Source organism: Cavia porcellus, unplaced genomic scaffold, assembly GCF_034190915.1.
Source record: "Cavia porcellus strain 051 isolate PalLab524CR breed Dunkin Hartley unplaced genomic scaffold, mCavPor4.1 scaffold_10, whole genome shotgun sequence".
In the NCBI taxonomy this organism is placed as follows: Eukaryota; Metazoa; Chordata; class Mammalia; order Rodentia; family Caviidae; genus Cavia; species Cavia porcellus.
In genome coordinates this window covers 14,875,611-14,899,489 of record NW_026947493.1, presented here as the reverse complement: position 1 = coordinate 14,899,489, position 23,879 = coordinate 14,875,611, and the positions used below count along the sequence as shown (strand labels likewise).

The 23,879-nt window shown below is 41.7% G+C and overlaps 1 protein-coding gene and 1 non-coding gene across 2 annotated transcripts; one reads left to right on the top strand and one right to left on the bottom strand.

Moving 5' to 3' along the window:
• Positions 1–2,230: 2,230 nt before the first annotated feature.
• Positions 2,231–2,393, bottom strand: LOC111754691 (U1 spliceosomal RNA). The gene has a single exon (XR_002789367.1). It is a non-coding gene; the product is annotated as a U1 spliceosomal RNA (small nuclear RNA).
• A 9,974-nt stretch (positions 2,394–12,367) lies between these two features.
• Positions 12,368–21,302, top strand: LOC134477839 (uncharacterized). Its single transcript, XM_063257006.1, has 2 exons — positions 12,368–12,929; positions 18,319–21,302. The coding sequence occupies exon 2, from the start codon at positions 18,386–18,388 to the stop codon at positions 20,258–20,260; it is 1,875 nt and encodes a 624-aa protein (XP_063113076.1). The 5' UTR covers positions 12,368–12,929; positions 18,319–18,385; the 3' UTR covers positions 20,261–21,302.
• Positions 21,303–23,879: the final 2,577 nt, after the last annotated feature.

Sequence of the window (23,879 nt, the reverse complement as noted above, 5' to 3'; positions counted from 1 at the left end):
TGTTATAGAATTAAGATAACCACATTTTTTCCCTGACAAAACACTTGCAAAAGTCATGCTTTGTGGGTCAGGCTACCTCTTGGTATTACTTTCATCAGTCCATCATCCTCAGTCCATTAAGAAATGTCTGGGGAATAGTAATCATCGGACAGCAAATATGAAGTATTCATGATCTACCTTCCATCGTGATTAGTACTCTATTCTAATACAATATTCCCTCGGGGATTTTAATTGAATTATTCCTGATGAAATAAAATGAGACATACCCTAGCCTGTTCCAGTCGCTGGCAAGCTGTGACCCATGGAACAAATCGGCCTATGTTGGGGTAAGTCTGAGAGCCAAGAATTTTCTCTTCTTTCTTTTTTCCTTTCTTTCTCTTATTTTACATGATGAAATGGTTGTAAGCAAAGCAAAGCAAAATAAAGCAGACTCTGTGACAAAGATCACATTCTGAAAGATTTACCTGTTAATAGGCTTTTATTGAAACAAACTCACTGACCCTCATGGGAAATAAAACACAACAGCAAAATTATCTAGATTCTATCTTTATAAACACATTGCGGAAACAATGATACAGGTTGAAGGCCACACATCATGTTAAGTCTTCTTTCTCATTTATATATTGTGAATAATGTTCATTTCCAATGAAGTGACATGCATCATAGTGCTTGTGCATAGCAGACACTGAACAGAAAGACGCTTTTCACGTAATTCTCAGTAGCATATCTTTGCAAGTTTGCGGATACCTGGCACCTTGTAAACATTAAAGAAAAAATTGTAAAAACATTTTCCTGGAATAGAAACAGGGAGATTATCAATATGAAAATGTCTTAATTTTCCAGCAATGTATAAAAAAGTATTGAAATATAAAAGCTTTTTGCACTTGATGCTTAGACTTCAAATGCCTTCCTTTCAAAATAGGGCGGCGGGGGGGGGGGGGGGGGGAGGGGGAAGATCAATAGCTCAGCAGGCCTGTGGTTGTGTTTTTTAAATGGAATGAACCACTTAGGGATGTCCTAGGGAGGGGTATTTTTATTGTTTCAAAAGCTTTACATTAACTTGTTCTATCAAATGTTAGTTACAGACATTTTTAAACATAGGTAAAAGTAGAGAGACAAGAATAAGGAACCTAGCTTCCCAGTGACTAGCATATAGCCTATCTTGTTTCCTCTACAGCCTCTCCCATTTCCTATGGCTGGCATTACATATGGGATTATTTCAAAGACAGTTCTGGAGATTATGTGTTTGATCTTTACTTTTCAGCATATGTGGCTATTTTGTTTTGCATCTCTAAAAGACTCTTTAAAAAAAGAGAGTACCATTTTCACAGTGAAGAAACTGAAGAATCCTTAGTAACAACCAATACTGAGTCCAGATATTTCTCTCTCTTCTTTCCTTGTTCCCTGCCTTTTTTGCTTCCTGCCTTTTTTGCTCTCTTCCTTCTTTGTCCTCAGCATCCACACAGAAAGCCCGTTGACATGTAGCTTAAATCTCCTTTAATCTCTCAGTTTCTCTATATTTTATTTTTCTCCGTAGAAACTTACAGACCTCTAGATTTAGTTTACTAATATTTGTATCTATGTGTATCAGGGATATTGGTCTGTAGTCTGTAGTTTTCTTTATTTCTTTCTCTTTTTTGGTGACATTTTTCTGGAAGGGCTTGCGTAGAGCTAACGTTATCTATTCCTTACATGTTTGGCCGAATACCCTAGTGAAGTCATCTAGGCCTGGAGTTTTCTTTGTTGGAAGGTTTAAACTAAAACTTAATTTCTTTAATAGATTTAAGATTACTCATGTCATCTCTTTCAGCTTGCTGGTTTCTTTCAAGGAGTTTGTTTATTTTACACAACTTTACAGTTCACTGGTATAAAATATTTATTATTCTTTCAGTGCCGCCAGGGTCTATTGGTGTTTGTCTTTCATTCTCGGTCCTGGTAATGTGTGTCATTTCTTTTCTTTTGTCAGTCTTGCTAAAGGCTTATCAGTCTTATTAATCTTTTCAAAGAACCAACTTTTGGTTTCATTGATTTTCTTTATTATTTCTCTGCTTTCAATTTTACTGATTTATGTTCATTATTGTTTTCTTTCTGCTTGCTCTGGGTTCAGTATGCTCTTCTTTGTCTAGTAACAAGGAAGGTTGTATCACTAATCTATTATCACTCCCATTTTCCAACATTTATTTTTTTTCTTTTATCTTGTTTTTCTTTCTTTCTTCATTCTTTTTTAATATAGGAGAGCGTGAACATAGTCCCCCCACTACCATAAATTATGCAATTGAGTTTCCCACATTTGGGGAAATCACAGGAGTCAGCACATCCACAGTGCAATGGATAAGCCTCACCCTGTGGAAAGCACCTTCGTGATCATGGTATCTGCCCTGCCAGGTAAGTATCCAATAAACGTTTAATACTATACATTTACCTTTAAGCATTATTTTAGGTACATCTCACAAATTTTCATGTTGTATGTTCGTTTCCATTCACTCAATATTTATTACTGATCTCTTATGCCTCTTTAATCTATAGGTTATTTAGAAGTATGTTGCTTAATTCCAAATATTTGAGAATGTCCTAATGTATGTTATTGATTTCTTTATTTTTATAGTCAGAGATTATGCTATTTTGTATGCTACATTTCTTTTAAATCTTAAAGTTTGTTCTATGACCTTTACCATAATCTATCTTATTTTATGTACTCTTTGAAAATGTATATTCATTCTGCTTTGTTAGTTAACATGTTCAAAAAATGTCATTAGGTCAAGTTATTTTATGATGTTATTAAAATCTTCTATATCTGTACTGATTTTCCTGTACTAACTCTATCAATTCTGACTGAAGGATATTAAATTTTTGACTATATTAATTGATTTTTCAATTTTTCCTTTAAGTTCTAGCTTCACTTTTTAAAGCTCTCTCTTTTTTTTTTTTTTGTCTTTTTCGTTTTTATCGTCCCAGGGATATCGTCCCAGGGATCAAACTCACGACTGCCTGCTTGCAAGGCAGGCGCTTATGCCGCTGAGCTAAATCCCCACCCCCTTAAAGCTCTCTTTTTAAGTACATATATACTTAGGGTTATCAGGTCTTCTTGGTGAAACAGCCCTTTAGGCATTGTAAGATGTTTCCATTTTTTACTGATAACCTTCCTTCTTCTGACATGTATTTTAATATTGATGTAACTACTTTAATTTTCTCTTGAATAGTGTTTGCGTAGTATCATTTTTCATTACTATCATTAAATGATGATCTCTGCACTTATTTTAGACAGCTTATGCATCCAAACTGAATATCTTTACATTCAGTTATGGGTTATGTAGACCATTACCTTTTATGTAATTATAGATATGGTTGAGTTTAAATTTATTAATTTTAACAATTTAGCTGATTACTATTTATTCCATTTATTTTTTGTTCCCTTTCTCCACTATTTGAAGACTGCCTACCTTTGAGTAAATTAAATGTTTATAATTCCACTGAATATCCATTTGTCTAAGTACACCTCCTTTTCTAATGTTATTTACTGATTTTTCTTTGAAGAACAGTGTGTACTGTGAAAACTTTATTTACATCTGCTTTCTATTTCCCTTCTTATCCTTTAAGCTACTTTGTTTTACTTGTTTAAGAAATTGGCCCATTTGTCCTGGAGAAATTCCTGTAGAGTTAAGTCTTGTTGGACTTAAGGTCAACACTCACAGGATTTTGTTGCATGCCTGTAATGATGTGTAACATTTCTCCAATCTTCTGCATTTTTTAGTAATTGGTTCTTTAAGCCGGATACTTGGTCAAATTCAGTTATGCTTTTAATTATATGTATACTAGCACCAGGAGGCATATAAAGTCCAGTTATTTTCATTTTATTATTTTAACAGCCATTCATTATTTCCTGTTCATTGTTTCAAGGGTATTCTATCAAAGCCATCAGCATTTATTAACTATAAAGCAGACTTTCGCTCATTATCTATTTAGTAACACTGAAGTGTAGTTTATACACAAAAGTAGTTTTTTTTGTATCATGTTGAACTCAAGGGTTTTAAACAGCATCTTTGATGTTTGATTCATCTTTCTATGTATGTGCCAACTTCTATTTGGCTTCAAACCTTTCCAAATGTGAACCTAGTGATATTCAAGATTTCTCACTTTATGAACTTTTAAACTCATCCTGTTAATTTGTCACACATTTGGAACTAGTCATTTCTCCATGAAACCATGGTTCTTTTTGGCGAATATGGAATTTACAGAAACAATCTGTCAGAGGAGTTTTAAGTAAAATACTAAAAGTTATTATTACAAATATGATTTTGAAAATTAGTTCAATATTAGTTGTGGATTTTTCACAGATGTTTTTAGATTGAGGGAATTCTCTTCTATTTCTACTTAAGCTAACATTTTTGTCATTCCATGATATTAGGTTTTGTAATATGATTTTTGAGTTGATTATATGTTTTGTTCTACTAATATCATATGTTATTTTAACTTTTGTATGTATAACTGCTCTTGTGCCATAGGGATAATTTCAACTTGCTCTCTTTTATATGTTGCTGGCTTCAATTTACTAGCATTTGGTTGAGAATTCTGCCACTGTATTCATAAGAGACATCATTCTGTTGCTAAATTCTTTGATAGATTTGGTACTGGAGTAATTCTGGCTTTTATAGAATAAAGTAGAATATTTTACTTTTTCCTACATTTTGGAAAGATTTTGGAGTGATTGAAGTTAATTCTTTTTTATTGGCACATATTAGTTACATAGAATAATGGGGTTTCTTGTGATATTTTTGTACACTCGTGTACCTACTTTGATCATATCTCCAGCCACATTACCTTCCTTTTCCTCCATTCTTCCCTCTGGATGCCTTTCCTCTTCTTCAGTAGTCTCATTTATGCTTTCATGGTGTGTTTTTCTCCACTAGATTCCACGTATGAAACAAACAAAACTCAAAATATGTGTGATACTTGTCTTTCTGTATCTAGTGTATTTCAGTTAACAATGTTGTAATTCAGTCAATTTGCCTGGAAATGGGATGATTGTGCTCTTCCTGGATAGCTAAATATTGCTTCATTGCATATATACACCATGTTTTCTTCATTCATCATGAATGGGTACCTAGGAGGACTCTAGAACTCAGCTAGTATGAACTGTGCCATGATAAACATAGATATACAGTTATCCATGTAGAATGCTGATTTTAATTCTATAAAGTATGCATTACTGAAGAGTGGTACATACAGCCATATCATATAGTAATTTTATTGTATAGCTTTTTGAGGGACCTTCATACTGATTTCCAAAGTGGCTATACTAATTTATACCTTCCAATAGGGAATGAGAATTCTTTTCCTTTCTCTCCACCATATCCTAGTGAGAATTCATTGCTTCTGTATTCTTCCTGATAGCCATTCATATTGGAATAAGATGGAGTCTCAATGTAATTTTAATTTGCATTTTCTTGATGGCTAAAGATATTGATATTTTTTCATGTAATATTGGCAATATATAATTCTTTCATGAGGTGTCTGTTCAGTTCATTTGCCCATCAATTGACTGACTTTCTTGTTTTTTGGTTGTTTATTTTTTTTGGGTTCTTTATATATTCTGGATATTAAGACTGTCAGAAAAGTAGCTGGCAAATATATTGTTAATTCTGAAAAATTGTTCTGTAGTTAATTGCTAGCTGTTTCCTTTGGCTGTGCAGAATCTTTTTAATCTGACACAATCCTAGTTGTCAATGTTTGCTATTATTTCCTGAGCTATTGGAGACCTATTTAGGAAGCCATTACCAATGCCTGGCTTTTAAAGTGTTTATCTTTTAATGTAGTAGTTTCAAAGTTTTGGGTCTTACACTGTGTTCATTGACTTGATTTTGAACTGATTTTTTTGATAGGGTGAGAGAGACAGTGATCTAATTTCAGTCTTCTACATATGGATTTCAAGTTTTCCCAGTACTATTTATTTAAAACGTATGTTTTTGTAAATTTTGTCAAGAACAAAATGGATGTAGTTGCAAAAGTTTATTTCTAGGTTCTCTCTTCTACTCCATTGGTCTGAGTGTCTGCCTTTATGTGAGTGTCATGCTGCTTTTACCACTGTAGCTCTGTAGTTTGTTTCGAAATTAGGTATTGTGATACCGGCATTGTAGTTTTTGCATAGTGTTACTTGCCTACTTTGGGTCTTTTGTGCTTTCATGTAAATTTCAGAATTTTTTCTACTAATGTGAAAAATGTCATTGGACTTTTAATTTTTGATGAAATATGTATTGAATCTGTAGATTGTTTTTGATAATATGATTATTGTAACAATATTAATTATACTGATGGATGAATATTTTCTAGTATCATTTTCCAGTTTCTATTTTTCCCCAACCTCATTGGTTAGGTTTTTTCCTAGTTTTTTGTTTTGTTTTGTTTTATAAGCTATTGAATTCTTCTGTAAGTGTTTGGTAGAATCCAGTGATGAAGCTATCTAGGTTTTTCTCTGTGGGAAGTGTTTTGATTGCTAGGTCAAGTTCTTTATATGTGGTAGATATTTATTTGTATCATCTTAAATAAGTTTTGTAGGTTCAGTAAGTTGCTAGGAAAATTTATTTCATTTAAGTTTTTGACTTTTTGGCACACAATGTTGTAATTTTTTATAATTAATTTTTACTGTGGATAATGGTAGTTCCTTATTCATTCCTGATTTTAACAATTTTAATATTTTCTTTTTTATTCTTGGTTAGTTTAGCTCAGCTTGTCAATTTTTATTTTTTCACAGTACCAACTCTGATTTTGTTAAATTTTTCTAATTTGTTAAATTGTTCTCTTTTCTATTTCACTTTTTACTATCATCTTTATTTTCTTTCTTCATTTTGTTTGTAATTTAGTTTTCTTCTTTTTCTAGTTTGTTAAGGTGAAACTAGTCCTTGATTTGAGATTTTTTTCTCAATATAGGTTTTTATGACTTTAAATTTTGCTCTAGTGTTTTAAATACATTCTATAAGTTTTGGTATATTGCACTTTTATTTTCATTGTTCTAAAAATACTGGATCAATCAAATGATTTGCCTCTGTGATTAAAATTAAAAAATAACATTTTAATGCTTTTAGTTTGATAAAATGGATAGATGTATAACATATACTGAAATCTATTACAATTAATACTTCAAAAACCCCACCTGTTTACTTTTTGAAGAAGTATAATTTGTTATCTGTGGCTTCTAAATGTTTCTGATGTACAGAAATTTGGATTTTTGGTGTCAAAGATACTGTATTAACAGTTAGACATATATTGGTTATTTAGAAATTCTGCTTAGACTTTGGTGATTATTCTTCCCAAACTTTGCTGCCTATTTTGAAGTGTGCTGTTCACCCTCCTTTACTACTGACTTCCATTCACAGTTGAGTGTAATAGCACTCAGCTGTCCCTGGTTTCCAGAATGCTCGCTTAACTGTAACTGTCCTAACTTCCTTTCCATGACACCTCATGACACTGAGTCCTATTGGAACAAATGTTACAATATTTTGAAGGAATATTTGGCTGAATTTATGTGAATCAATTATTTGAAAATGCTTTCAGTTCCCTTTATTGTATAGACCAGAACAACATCCCGTTGACAAATATTTTTCCTTTTACTGCATATATCAGAACACTTCCTGTTAATTAATATGATGTCTTAAGGTTTGGTTTTAATATTGATTGGTAAACAATATACTGTACCCCAAAGGGTGAAACCCATGTAAAGTGGGTTAAAAGGCCTAGAGACCTCCAACCCAAGCAGAAGTCACTATTAATTTGAGATCTGAAAGAAAGACTTTAGCCAGCCAGCCAGAGGGCAGGACAACAGTATTTAAGCCTGAGGAATGTGTTGGGGCCATGGGGCAGAGGTTGGGCCAGGGAATGCAGAAATTGGAGGATGTTGGCTGGTTGTTAGGTTCTCCATTTCTAGAAAAGCCCTGATAAGCCTGGAGAAGCCAATGCCTTGAGGAACTGAAACAGATTCAGAATTAGGCCATAAAGAGGTGATTGTCAGGGGGAGCTTTAAGCTAACAAAGATGCTTAAGTGCAATGCCCAGAGACAACTTCTTCAGTTGAATATATCCGAGAGACAAATTGCTTAATGGATAGATTTTCTAGTTTTCTTTCTTCTTTTTTTTTTTTTTCCTTTTCCCTTTCTTTGATCTCTTGGTTATTTGGAACTAAATTGTTTAATTTCCACATATTTGTATATTCTCTAAATTTCTATTATTCACTTCTGATTCCATTCTATTTTGGTCATCTAACTTATTTTGTGTATTAGTTTTCCAAGCCCACCATTAACTTACCACTCTGGTAACGAATTTGTCAATTTTTTGATTCATTATAGATACAGTACATAGTGCCCCGGGGCCAACCTCACTCGGTACCCTATCAATCATGCTATCAGTCATTGCTCTGAAAGACCTGACGGGAAGTATGCTAGGTCAGGCACACATTTCAAATCCTTAAACGCATTCAGCACTGTGCCATTTTCCTTTCTTTCCCATGCCATCTTCATTTTGTTCATGCCATTTTCCTTTCTGCCTGCGGGAGGCGCTCACTCTGAGCCTAGCTTCACACTTCAAACTTCATTTAATTTTGCTGCTTTTTCTATACCATTGTGTACAAAGCTCATTGCTTTGTTCCTCACACATGAGAATCTGGGAACCTGTCCTGGATCTCCATTCTCCATGATAACACTGTTGACAAGCCAGCCAGGAGTTACAAAGAGGCATACAGACCTCAGAGACCTCAATTCTGTTAAACTCAGTCAAAAGGTTTTTTATTTTTTCTCTCTGCTTTAACTCTGTCTCAAATCCTTTACATTTCTTGAACCCTGGGATTAGTTATCAGGGAGATACAGGGAACTGGAAAGTAGAGGAGCTAGTGTACCCATCCAGCATGGGAGGGGTGAGGGGAAGCATCTGTTTTTCCATCTGGTAAGAGAGGCTCACAGGAAGGGCTCTGTTTTAGCCCTTCTCTAGGCTCTGCCACAGCCTTCCTGAGTCCTAGGCCTGCTTATCGATTCTTACTGAATCTAGATATTTCTTCCTGGAGTCTCTTTTGGATTATTTCTCTAATACTAGCTCTCTTCTTCTCTCCATCCTACTTGTTTCTTGGTTCCCTATGTAAGGAAATTTATTAGGGTTTTATTGACAGAAGCACTTCTATTACCTATCCTTAGACAGGTATACTGTGTTGTTAGGTGATTTTGTAATTGGTTTGAAGCCTCACCCAGTAGGTCATCCCAGGTCCTGACCCATTTGGGAGATGGATGATGATTAATGTGGAGATTCATAGGTTCAGAGGAAGTAGTATTAGTGCCCACAAAAGCCCAGAGTATCTGACATATCCTAAGTTCAGCTTTACCAGAGTATGCTCTGGAGGACTGAATGGATTTGAGACTAACCCATAGCATGCCCTGTAAGGTTCTTGTGCAGGGAGCGACACAGAGCATACTCTGAAAGTTTCCTATGACTAATCCCAAGGGTTTTAGCTGTATAGGAGATCCCCTGGAACCAAACAGGCCAAGAACTGACCCAGTGAAGGCCTATAAGGTTCCCACAGCCTAATATTTACTCCTCTTCCCCACAAACCCATCTTGGGATATGCTTCATCCATTCCACCAGACTCCCTGCTTAAATACCTTCTCAGACACAGGGGTAAATGTGACCCCACCCACATGCTACCTCCTTACCAAGCTGCATAGTCATTGCCCCCAGGAGATAAAACCAATATCTCAAGCCCACCCCATACTTCCTCCAGGTCTGCCTGCCATAAGGCATTGGACTCATGAACCCAACATCTAAGCCTGTCACCATTCTACTCCTTCAAGAAGTGGCAGGAGCAGATGGTACCAAGGTCAAGTCCCTTTTCAGTCTATTTATCTACAAAAAGAGAAGCTGGGTAAATTTTCTAAGGGCCCAGAAAAGTTTGCTGACAGTTTCCATATCCTGACATTGGCTTTGATCTGACCTGATAATATATCAAGTTTATCCTGATTTCTTGCTTCACAGCAATCAAAAGGAGAAAGTTTGTAAAAGCTGCAATACAGGTCTATGATTAAACTTTAGGGCTACACCCACTGATCATCAGCCAACTAATATGTTATCTGGGGCTTAAAAAGGGGACCAGTAGAGTTATAACACTGGGGATGGAAAACCACTTCAAAGCCATCTTAGTGGGAATGCATCAAGGCATGCCCAATCCCGTAAACTATGATAAACTCAGGATTAACAGCCATGGCTCTGATAATAGTCCAGATGCTTTGCAGCACTGGCTGATCTTTGATACAGACTTGCATGAGCCATTGCCATGAGCTCCAGGCTTTCAGCTGGATTCATGTGGGACACTGCCATGAGATCCATGCTCTTGGCAATTCTTGGGGTCTCCAGCACACAGCTCTTTTGCACTCCTCTGCATTTGACTTTTTGGGTGAATATTATAAAATAATCCTATAAATTATGTCTTGTATTGTCTGTTCCCTTGAAAACCCTTAAATTTACCTCTCCAGGCTGAAAAGCAAACACCTAGAGGCACCAGGAAATGGGCCATAAACCTCATATACTGTTGAGCCAATGGATGGCCTCAAGTTTCTCTTCAGAAAACACCAAGCAGCCTGCTGAGCCAGGTAAGGAAACTGTTTTGTTTCCTCCAAATAAAAAAAAATTAGTGCCATCCTGGAAATAGGTTCTCTTCTTACATGGCTATATAGCTAGTTTTACTGCTCTTGTGCTTGCTATAGCTTATTCGTATGTTTTTCACTGAAAATCATTTCTGTCTTGAGACTATGAACCTTGTTTTCTATGTGGCACTAATTTCTACCATGTCTTCCAGCAAACTGGGCAGGAACATACACCCTTGTTTATCTGGCCCTGGAGGCTAATATCCTTCATTAATGCTTCTCATAATCTTACTGTTTAGACCATACTTATTTAGTCTCTTAGGCAAATTTGCCTCTTCTTGTTTAACAGCCATTAACTATGGTTGATGACCAGAACCAAGGACTAAAACCCACCTCTACATCTCTGGCTCATCAACAAATCCTCAGTAAAAGAAAATGGCTCTATTAGCGTGCTAGATCAGGGAGGCTGAGAGTTTTTTAGTCTCCCTATAGGTAGTGCCAGTGCCCCTATTCAGCAGAAAGTAGCTTTAGAAGTCACACATTCCACCCTCTCTGCGACCCTTGCAGAAAAGGGTTGCAAGAAAAAAGATTTTCAGGGGATAGGATCTCATAGGGAAGAGTATAATTAGTACAACTAGGGGTATGGGACCACTCTATTTCACTCACCTCATCTTGGACAAGGCCCTGGTGTCAACCCCAACTCACTCTGTCAATCACGCAGTCAATCATGCTGTGAAAGAACCAGTTGAAGGTGCGTAGGATGGACACATATTTCAAATCCCTAAATGCATTCAAGGCCTGAGCTATTTTCTTTTCTTCCTGCTCATGTCATTCGTCTGTTATTTGTGTCATTTTCCTTTCCACCAGCATAAATCCACTTGCTTCATGTATAACTTTACTCCTTAAACTTTATTAAATTTTGCTGCTTTTTTGTCCAATGCTCTGATCTTTGTGTATGAGAACCTGGAAACCCATCTGGATTCTTATGCCCACAGTAACAATTATTCTATTGTTTTCAGAATATGGTATAAAGTAAATATTGTATTAATAGTCTTGGACTATTATACAAAATCTTACTGGCTGAGTAACTTAACAAAAAATTACTTATAGTTTTGGAGGCCAAGCAGTTCATAATTAATATGCTGCTCAATTTGGTTTCCTGTGAGAACCTTACTTATGACTTGCTGACAATGCTTTTTTGCTATGTCCCCATAAGGCAGAGAGATAGAGAGATCCCTGGTATTCCTTTCTCTTATAGGGCTTCAGTCCTATTGGATTAGGAACACATCCTCTGACCTCATTTAAAATTTTTTGACCTCCTCCCTATCCGTACTTATTTCCAAATACAGTCATACTTGAAGGTTAGGGTTTCAGTCTTTATTTTGGGAGAATATAAACATTCAATCACAATAGGCATACATATTATTCTGTTTTTTCTTAGATGACATACTACACATTCTTGTTTTCATCTTTTTAAAATTTGATCATATATCTTGCTAATCATTCTAAAATAGTGTTTCTTAATATGCACCATTCTTCTGTATAGCTGGAGTCATTCTTTTAAATCCAAACAACAATAAATATATTAACAACAAACCCATTGCTTATTGATACTGAATGATTTGTGACATGTGCACAGATGGTTCTGTTAAGATAACTTTCTCAGAGGTAGTCCTTGGGAATAGGATCCATATATAAGTAATTCATTAATGAAATATTCCTTAATGGGGAAACAGGAAAAGGATAATTGTTGGGAGCTCGACCGAGTGATATGAGGCCTGTGGTGAGGAGTGAAGCCTGAGCTAGATTGCCCCTCCCGTCGACCGAGTGATATGAGGCCTGTGGTGAGGAGTGAAGCCTGAGCTAGATTACCCCTCCCATCGAGTATGCCAAGATGGCGCCCATTTCCTGCTCCCTAGCTAGTAAGCAACACGCCCTGTAAGCTAGTCTGCCCAGCAACAGCTGACGCTGGCCAATCAGCTCGTCTTGCCTACTTTGATGTGATTGGTCGATGTGTCCATATATATGCTGACACCACCCCTGGGGCGAGAACACACACCAAGAAGAGGGACTGCTGAGAGAAGCACACAAGGAGCCGTAGGGAACGGACCAGAGGAGGCTTCCCTCAGGCGGGATCCGAGATCCCGGAACAGGGCGTACGGAGAGAGAAAATAAATCAGAGGCTATCCGCCGACTACTCGTGTCGTGTGTTTTTTCCTGCCGGCCGGGATCGACACCGACATTTGGTGGCCCGTACGGGGAGCTGATCACCCCCGAGGCGAGGCGGACGACGCTCCAGTATTGCTCTGCAGGACAGGTGAGTAGGGGATAAACCTGGGCTCTGGGTGGCGCGCACCTACAGGGCTTTTTAGACTCCCCTCAAGCTCACGTGTATGTGGCAGGTTAGCCTCACACGGTGAGAACGGACTCCTCAGTGACAGGCATGGGCAACTTACCCACTAAGAGTTCCAAGTCACTGGTAAGAGCGGTGAAAGACCTGCTCAAGATTTCAGGTATATCAATGAGCTCCAAGACACTTACGGAGTTTCTCCAACAAGTAGATGAGGCGGCACCCTGGTTCCTGCCGACGGGGCACTTGTCCCTACCTTGCTGGGAGAAATTAGGTAAGGATTTAGAAAGAGCAGAAGAGGAGCGCCGACTCCCACTTTCGGTTCGGCCGCTCTGGGAGATGATTCATTCATGCCTCAAAGGGGAGAGGAATGGGGCTAAGGATAGCGCAGATGGGCTCTCTCAGGCCCGCCGAGCTTTTGAAGGGGCCCGTTCGGAGTCCTCCCGAGAGGGGTCCGTCGCAGGGAGCGTGCGGAGGCGCTCGCGAGAGCGAGGCAAGAGAGAGGTACCCCCTGCCTCGGATTCCTCGGGCTCAGGTACCTCGGAAGGCGAGGACAATGAGGCAAGTGACCCCCCTAATCCCTTTGCAGCTTTACGTAGAGACCTAGTCAAGATGCAGACAGACCTAGAGAAGGGAAGGAAACTCCTGAGCACTCCCCAACGGAAAGCCGTAGAGCCTTCCGCGCCACCCTGGGAGGTCCCAAACACCGGTTCCTGTGGTGAGATGGCGGCCTGGGGCCATCCTCCGTCACCCCCCCCATGGAGGGAGTGGCCTGGACCGTTGTCACATGTAGGGCCACCATCTTGTCTGCCTGGCGACCCGCCATCTTGTGCCCCAAAGACTGGTCGGCCATGTTACAAAGAGATACAATTTTGTGATAGGGAGGGACAGACATCTCATGGGGAGGCACCACCCTGTGAAAAAATGCCAAGGTCCCAGGGAAGGTATTTTCGTAGATGGACATTTAGAATGGAACAGATTCCTCAAGGGGCGAATGAGTATGAACAATGTGGGCTTTATCCGGTGCTCCTAGCGCAAGGCCAAGGACCCAATTACTGGGAACCACTGGAGATCAAGCAAATTAAGGAGCTTAAAAATGCGGTTGCCACATTTGGCCCTACTGCTCCTTACACTATAACTATGTTGGAGAATTTGTCTGCCGGTGGCTTTCTGACGCCCAGTGATTGGACCCAACTGGCTAAAGCCTGCCTGGCCCCCGGGGCTTTTCTGGATTGGCGCGCCTGGTATACTGAGTTTGCCGCCGAACAGGCTGAAAAAAATGCGGCTAGGGGCCATAGGGGGCAAAATGAGGATATGCTTGTGGGTAAGGGTCAGTACGCTCAAGATCAAACTAGATTCCCTCCAAATGTGTATGAACAGATACATAACATAGGCATCCGCGCCTGGAAGCAGGTAAACAACACAGGGGTGGCCTCACAATGCCTCTCTAAAATTGTTCAGGGCAACACAGAACCTTTTGTGGATTTTGTGGCCAGAATGCAGGAGGCAGCTGACAGACTCTTTTCAGATCCGAGTGCTGCTGCTCCTCTTATTAAACAGTTAATCTTCGAACAGTGCACCAAGGACTGCAGGGCAGCCATAGCACCCCATAAAGGTAAAAACATAGAGGCGTGGATTAAAATTTGTAGAGAAATAGGGGGGCCATTATCCAACTCAGGCGTGGCTGCCCTTTTAGCCGCCGCCTTACAACAGACAGGGCCTCAGAAGACCAATCACCCTGGTAAGCCCAGGGGATGTTTCCAGTGTGGGGATCCCAGCCATATAAGGAAAAACTGCCCCAAGACCGGACAGGGGGAGTTTATATCCAAGAGACAGGAATCAGACAGACGAACGGGAACCTGCGAAAGGTGCGGTAAAGGTTCTCACAAAGCAAAAGATTGCAGATCTATTTTTGATGCCCAGGGGAACCGTATTAGTGGCAGGGAGACTACGGAGCCAAAAAACGGCCAGAGGGGGCCCTCCTTACGGACGGGCCCCCACTCCCTAGACAGGACAACACAAGATGGCACCCCCCCACAGGGGCCACCCCCGGGCCAGCAGGCGTGGACCTCTGTGTCGCCTCCAGACTCCTATTAACACCCGATATGGGCGTTCAGGTGGTTGAAACCACCTCCAAAGGACCACTACCCGACAAGCTGGTTGGTTTAGTGATTGGACAGTCCTCCACAGCCCTCCGGGGCCTTACCGTGATCCCTGGAGTTGTAGACCCAGATTATTTAGGAAACATCAAAATCATGGTACAATCTCATATAGGGACCATAGTAATTGATGAAGGGGATAAGATAGCACAACTTTTACTGTTCCCCAGTCTCCATGAGAGACCCCGGTCCGGTCAACGGGTTAGAGGGGGTCAGGGACTTGGCTCCTCTAAGGAAATTTTTGAAGGACTTCATATGACTCTTGATAAAAGGCCCATGCTATCGCTCAGGATTAACGGAAAAAAGATAACAGGACTCCTAGATACAGGGGCAGACCGTTCCATCGTCTCCAAGAAAGACTGGCCCCCTAGTTGGCCTACCAACACAGCTGACAACACACTCCAAGGATTGGGGATAGTGGCTGCCCCCCAGGTTAGTGCCGTGACCCTGCCTTGGGGTGATGAGGAAGGTCACCGAGGACATTTTCAACCTTTTGTCTTGCAGCTGCCAGTATCCTTGTGGGGAAGAGACGTTCTCACCCAGATGGATGTCACTCTTACATCCACCTGCTCTCCCCAAGCCAAAGGGATACTCAAAAATCAGGGATATGTCCCCGGCAAGGGCCTGGGCGCAGCCCTGCAGGGCCGGACATCCCCCGTACCTGTAGAAAAAAGGGAAGGTAGACACGGGTTGGGTTTTTCCTAGGGGTCACTGAGAAACTTCTCCTGCCCGCTCCAATTAAGATCACCTGGAAATCTCAAAATCCAGTTTGGGTGCCTCAGTGGCCCTTACCCAAGGAGAAGCTTTTAGCATTAACTGAGATAGTCAAAACCCAGTTTCAGGCGGGACACGTAAAGCCGTCAACCTCCCCTTGGAATACCCCTGTCTTTGTTATCAGGAAGAAATCAGGCAAGTGGAGGCTGCTCCATGATCTGAGGGCTGTCAACTCACAGATGCAGCCCCTGGGGGCGATCCAGAGGGGACTACCAGCCCTCTCAGCCATCCCTCGGTCCTGGCCAGTTTATGCCATAGATCTTAGAGACTGTTTTTTCTCAATCCCCCTGCATCCAGAGGACACCCACAGATTCGCCTTTACCCTACCCACCATTAACCAAGAGAGTCCTGATCAGAGGTACGAGTGGGTTACATTACCCCAGGGTATGGCCAACAGTCCCACCATGTGTCAGATGTATCTTGATTTTCTACTGGCCCCCTTGCGTGAAGCCTTCCCCAGAATTAGATGTATTCATTACATGGATGATTTGCTAATCAGTGCAAAAGATGTGACTGAGTTGGAGGATATGCTTGGCCAATTGGTCAGGGCCCTGAGAAAGGCAAATTTACATATTGCCCCTGACAAGATTCAGGGAGGAGACATAGTGACCTACCTGGGCACCAAAGTCTCCCCCACATCGATTTCTCCACAAAAGGTAACCATCAGAACAGATAGCCTAAGGACCTTGAATGACATGCAAAAGCTACTGGGAGATATAAACTGGATCAGACCTTATTTACACATCCCTAACTCGGACTTAAAGCCCCTGTTCGACCTCCTGAAAGGAGACCCGGATATTGCCTCCCCCAGGGAGTTCACCCCGGAAGCCAGAGTTGCTCTGAGAAAGATAGAGGAAGCCCTAAGTACAGCTGCATTGCGGAGAATTGACTCAGAACAGCCTTTTGAGGTCTGCTTGTTGCAGACCGTTTCTCAACCTACGGCAGTGATTTGGCAAAAGGGACCACTTTTGTGGGTGCACCCTAAGGTCTCACCTGCCAAGATTATCGAACATTATCCGGAAACGGTCGCTTCCCTGGCCTTGGAGGCACATGGCAGGGCTATCCAACATTTTGGCTCTGCACCCCATGCTATTCGGGTACCTTATACCGCTTCTCAAATAAAAATCCTGACTGCTTGTATAGATACGTGGGCCATCCTGAGATGTGTTTTTCTTGGGGAGATAGACAACCAGTTCCCCAGGGACCCCATACTACAGTTTGTTACTCAACATCCGGTGATATTTCCAAAAATCACCGCGTCCACACCACTTACTCCTGCAACAACGATCTATACGGACGGGTCAAAAACCGGGATAGGGGCTTATGTGGTCTCAGGTATGCCTCCGATCAGCATACAATTTGAACCAGATCAACCACAGGTGGTAGAGTTACAAATTGTACAAACCGTCCTCGAGAAGTTCCCAGGGGCCCTTAATATTGTTTCTGATTCAAAATACGTTGTTAATGCCATGCAGGTCCTTGAGACTGCGGGCCCGATTAAGCCAACCTCCAAAGTGACTAATTTGTTTTTGTCTATCCAGACTCTGCTGATAAATAGACACAACAAAATATACATCACTCACATAAGAGCACATACGCGCCTGCCAGGGCCCATGGTACAGGGCAATGCGGCAGCTGACGTGGCCACTCGCCCGTTGTGGATACTCAATATGTTATCTTCAATAGAACAAGCCCGTCTGTTTCATGACAGATTTCATGTCAACGCCAGGACGTTAGCCAACCAGTACCACATTTCCAGGGCTGACGCGCGGGACATCGTACGGTTATGCGGCTCTTGCGCCACATACACACCCGTCGTATCAACGGGAGTTAACCCCAGGGGATTGATTCCTGGCGACACTTGGCAAATGGATGTCACACATATGATAGAATTCGGATCTCTTAAATATGTTCATGTCTCTACGGACACCTGCTCTCATATTATATTTGCGACTGCTGAAACTGGCGAAAAGGTGTCTCATGTAATCAATCATTGCCTGACAGCTTGGGCCGCATGGGACAAACCAAAAATATTAAAAACTGATAATGGACCAGCTTATACAAGCAGAGCCTTTAATGAGTTCTGTGAAAAAATGGGGGTACAGTTAAAACATGGCATCCCATACAATCCCCAAGGTCAAGGAATTATTGAAAGGGCTCATAGGAGCCTTAAAGATATTCTACAAAAACAAAAAGGGGGAATAAGTCAGGGCCTGCCCCCAAAGGCACGGCTCTCCATGGCACTGTTCACATACAATTTTCTGAACCTGAATAACAACAATCACTCCCCGGCCATGGAACATTGTAATCCATCTCCTGGCAATAGGGGATGGGTGAAATGGAAAGATGTCCTGACGGGACAATGGATGGGCCCGGATCCAGTAGTTAGCTGGAACCGAGGTGCGGTTTGTGTTTTCCCGCAGGAACCAGGACGAGAACCATTGTGGGTCCCAGAACGGCTGACGCGTGTGGCGAATCCAACGAAACATAATGCAGGAGACACTCCAAAACTCAACGGCAGCGGACAGCCTAATCAAGATCGGTCCGACCAGGATATTGCTGCTCGACCGAGGAATACCGTATGACTTATGGGACACAGTAATGATTATGCTCTCGATAGTAATTGGCTCTCTTTTAGGGTACGGTGCAGCCAGAGTGGCTAGGCCACGCCGCCTTCCGGCAGCCCCCTTCCTTCTGGTTTTGATGCTCACCACCACTACTGAAATAGGAGCAGACTTGGTGTGGGCAGCAATACATCATCCGCCAGCGCTAGCCGCTATCTCCACCACAGCCCCCTCTCTCCCAAAGTTGTATGCAAAAAACTGCTCCGCCAGATTGCCTTGCATACCAGATATACCGTTAACCATCAGACCCATACGTTTTGACCTTCCCATCACCAATGACGTGGTCATTTTTTCCACTAATAGTAACCCCTCGTGTCACCGGGGATCCTGCGTTAGCTTCCTGCCCCTCCTTGTAAAATGGTACAATACCTCCCTGACGGTGAGGTTGTCTGTCCCATCCCTGCATTCGCCTGGATGTTTTAAAGCTGGCACACTTAGCGGCGGAGTCATCACTTTTAACTCAACCTGCAAACCCCGAGCAGCCATGCACACCCGTCCCGATTTCCCCACATGCCCATACCGTGTGTCCCCAAGCCGAAAAAGACAGATGGTGGACCTGTCACAACTTTCATGGCAGCCCTGTACTGTCGACGGCGTGGGAGTGACTCATCTAAACATGTCTTGGTGGTCCCGGTTCTCTCCTCCATCCGGTAGTAACAACATATTCGCGTTGACCTGGTGGGAGTCCTACCTGAGAGTGAACAACAAGTGGGCAATAAGCTTCCCCTTCCCCCTTAATGAAAATTGGTTGTGCCTCTCCACCGGAGCCTGCATGGACTTAAGACCCATGCTCGCTATTAACGCTTCTGCCTCTAATGGAACCACCAATGTCACCCTTAATTCTGAGGCTGCATGCGTAAAACCGCCCTACTTATGGGTATTCTCTGCTGACATCTCCTTTAAGTGCAGTAACCAACCATGCTTTACAGGGAACTGCTGGAATGGGTCTTTCCCGTATGCTATGTTGGCTCTTCGACCCCCACTGATGTGGGTTCCCTTTAACGAATCTGTTTGGGTTCATCCCGTCTATCAGCAGGACCAACTACCCATGCTCAGACGTAAGAGAGATTTTGGGATCACAGCGGCCCTGACAGCACTGTTCGTGACTCTGACTGCGACGGCTGTGACGGCTGCCGTTGCTCTGACCCAGTCTACGCTGACGGCTCAGGCCTTTACCAATCTTACGGACACCACCTCCCTGGCGCTGAGGGAGCAACAAGAAGTCAACCTCCTCCAGCACAACGCCATAATGGCGTTACAGCAGCAGATCGACCTAATCGCTCAGGAAGTCCAGGGACTCTGGGAGGTGGCTAACAATTTATGTGACGCCAGATGGGCATTCACCCAGTTGTGCGTTACCCCCATCCAGGTCAACCGTTCGGCTTACAGGCAATTTCAGGATTATGTTCTCACCACCTATAATTCTTCCTTTTGGAACGCTAGCGTGCGCCTGGATATGACTATCCGGCAGCTAGATCAGATAGAGGTGCCTATACTTACAGCCTCCTTTTTTGATGATGTCCTAAGCCAGATAGGCTCCTTCTTCAAACCTTCGTCACTTCTTGCGTATGGGATCATTCTTGCTCTTGTGATTGTCACTCTCGTGACTCTTAGGTGCCTGCGGTCGATAAGGGCGACCCAAAAGACACATATGACATTGATGATGTTGCTGGCCCAGAGTCAAGGGGATTCCACACCTAGCGTTTTCTGGGCTCAGGCTAGAAAGGCACGGCTCCTTTAACCAGTACGTGGCTGCCCTCGCCATTATTCTTACGGATGTTCTAGTATTATTACGTACGTCTCCTTCCCCGTCGCGGCTGCGAACTTAGACTAGAAGGACCCCACGCTTAAGGCGTGTTCCCATTGATAATTAGAAAATAGTAATTAGTGATTGTAGTGAACGGGGATTATGGTTGGTAATTAGTGATTACGCGGTTCCTCAAATGTCACTCGGCTGACCCCTCCGTGTCCCCCCCAAGATATAAGCTTTAAGAGTTGAGTGGGCAAGCCAACGACGGGTAAGACGGGAGAAGTTCTCCTGATCAACCTAAGACAGGCTCTACTCCGAGGGTCCTCTAGGGAGTGAGAGTTATGGCATTGAGATGCGAGACCAAGGGTACTGCAGTGCCATCCGCCTCGAGGGTTGAGGGGAAGGCAGGAATGAATGTCTATATGCATCCAGGTTCGGTTCACAAAAGCCTGGCCCTGCGAAAAAATGAACCACTCACCTTGAGCATGGTCCTGGCGCAAGGATATGTACGAGACAAGGTGATGCACAGCAGGGTATAGACCTCTACATTCTCTCATGCCTCGGCCTACGAAATAGGCCCACTCCCAGACACCTCACATGGACCCACAGACCACCCTATCTTAATAAATAAAGAAGGGGGAGATGTTGGGAGCTCGACCGAGTGATATGAGGCCTGTGGTGAGGAGTGAAGCCTGAGCTAGATTACCCCTCCCATCGAGTATGCCAAGATGGCGCCCATTTCCTGCTCCCTAGCTAGTAAGCAACACGCCCTGTAAGCTAGTCTGCCCAGCAACAGCTGACGCTGGCCAATCAGCTCGTCTTGCCTACTTTGATGTGATTGGTCGATGTGTCCATATATATGCTGACACCACCCCTGGGGCGAGAACACACACCAAGAAGAGGGACTGCTGAGAGAAGCACACAAGGAGCCGTAGGGAACGGACCAGAGGAGGCTTCCCTCAGGCGGGATCCGAGATCCCGGAACAGGGCGTACGGAGAGAGAAAATAAATCAGAGGCTATCCGCCGACTACTCGTGTCGTGTGTTTTTTCCTGCCGGCCGGGATCGACACCGACAGATAATGTAAGTTTTGCAATCTCAGGTGAAGTCCTCTAAAGGATAACTTCAACGTGATCCTACAGCAGAACTTTTGGGGATAGGTCTCAGTTGATTTACCTAAACCCATTGTCAGTGGGCTGTCTTATTCCCACTTTCTTCAGGCACTGGTACAATTCTCTTCCCATAATCTTTTATGGGACATATAAATTCCCAGACACATCAAGTCAGGTCCTAGTAGTTTGAGGGCATTAAAAATTGGTGAATATATTGGCTATTAGAAATAAATGCTTAGAAAAGAGGGAATGAAGTTTAAGGGTGGGGGTGTTATATGGAGTCAGTAAGAAGATATATGGTCTAGGATAGTATCTGAGTCATCTGGCAGGGCACTTACCTTGTCCATTATAGTATCAAAGTTAAGACCATAGGTCCCTTTAATTAACAATTGTGCTTACTGAACAATAAATGTACCCCCAACTTATATGCCAGAACAAATGATTTTAATATAAATGGTAGTGGTATCAGTCAGGGCTACAGAAACAAATTTAATACAAAATATACAAATACATAAGAGTTTAAAAGATTGGCTTACAATGATTGCCTGCATACATGAAATAGTGCGAAAAGTCTGTCTATGCAATGGGGCTCTGAAGATTCCAGTCAAAGGCCTGGAGCTCCATGCAACATCCAGGGTGAGTCCATGTGAAGAGGCTGAAAGGCCTGTGCCAGAAGGCAAAGGATGAGTGCTAAAAGCCAGGAGATGACAATAAAGGTGAAATCAAAGACTGGAGCTCCTCCAATGAAAACAGAACCAATCTTTCCTTCTTCATTTCCCTTACCATTTTGGTGACTTCCCTAGAATAGGCCATCCACACCCAGAACTATGCTGAGTCAATTTAGTTGATCTGTTTTTTTAAGTCTCAGTTGCATTAAATTCTGCTCTTTATAATTTCCTCTTGTACAAACTTTGAGTTTTATTTGTTCTTCTTTTTCTAGAATTTTGAGGTTCAACATTTGATTATTTGCACTTATGCTGTTTTGTGGTATAACTTATACATGTTGGTGTATTCCTTTTGTGCTTTTTTTTTTCTGTTGTTGATACTCTTTCCCCACCCCCTATGCTTAATTGCTTGCCATAACTGGTATTCTGCTGGTATTCTTGGAAGTGTGGCCTCCCTTATCTTTTTAAAAATTTTTTATTTTAAAGATAATAAAACCAAGCAAAAGAAAACAGAATAAAGCCAATCAAAACATAACAGTGTAAGTAAATAAGACTTCAAAACAATAGGAAATCAACAATGGTTACCATAATGCTACTTGTTGTCTTCAAAATAGCTGCAGATACCTTCAGACATAATAAAAATCAAACAAAACAGAGTAAAATAGAACCAATAAAAATAAAACAATAAGTTCAACAGATGACATGGAAAACAGATAATAGTAAATCCAAAATGGCTACCATAATATATCTTCTTATCTTTGAAATAGCTGCAGTAGCCTGCACATGACGCTGGTTTTCAGGGAGAGCTTGCTTTTTAATGACTTCTTATTCTTTTCCCCCATAGTCCATAAATGGTGCTGACTCACGGGAGAAGGCTGGTGTCTTGTTGTTCCCCCAGTGGCCTGCGCATGGCATTGAATTGCATTGCAAGGAAGAGTTTGCTTCTTGAGGGCTTCTTATTCTCTTGCAGTCTGTGAATGGCCTCTCTTATCTTTTTGTAAAATATCTTTCAGAGTATTTTGGAGATCTGGCTTGGTGGTCATGAATTTCTTCATGTTTTTATTTTGAAAGTATCTTGCTTTTCCATTGATTTTGAGAGAGTGTTTGGCAGGCTACATCACTCTGGGTAGGAGGTTGTTATTTAGGGCCTGAAATTCTTTACTCCAAGGTCTCCTTTGGTTTGTGTTAGGAAGTCTGCTGTGATTCTGATGGTCTTTCCATTTTAGGTGATTTGCTTCTTTTTTCCAGCTGTTTTAATATTCTGATCTTGTAGTGAAACTCTGAATTCTTGATTATTAGATGCCTTGGTATATATTCATTTTGTTTGTGACTATTTGGAAATCTATATGCTACATTTAAATTTGTATGCTAAATTCTTTATACATGTTGAGGAAGTTTCTGCTATTCTGTGAAGAGATTCTTTGTGGCATTTGTACCATCTCTGGTTTTTACTGACTTTGGTAAATCACATGCTTCTCTTCTTTGTTTCATCTTGCAGATGTTGGAGTAATTTTCCATAGTCCTTTGCTCCATTTATGACACTTTTTTTTCAGGGTTGCTAGCTACAATCCTGTCTTCTAGATGTGATTTTCTATCTTTGCCTTCCTTCAGCCCATTGCATATATTTTCAGTGGAATTTTTAATCCCTGATTTGTTTGGATCTGTTTCATGGCTTCTGTTTTGTTCCTATGTTGGACTTTCATGGGTTCCATTATTTTCCTAAGTTTATCTGTTTTTTAAAATCTCTGTCTATTCTAGATTTGTTGGGAAGGTCTTTAATTTTGATCATCATTTCTTTCCCTCCCTCTCTCTCTCTCTCTCTCTCTCTCTCTCT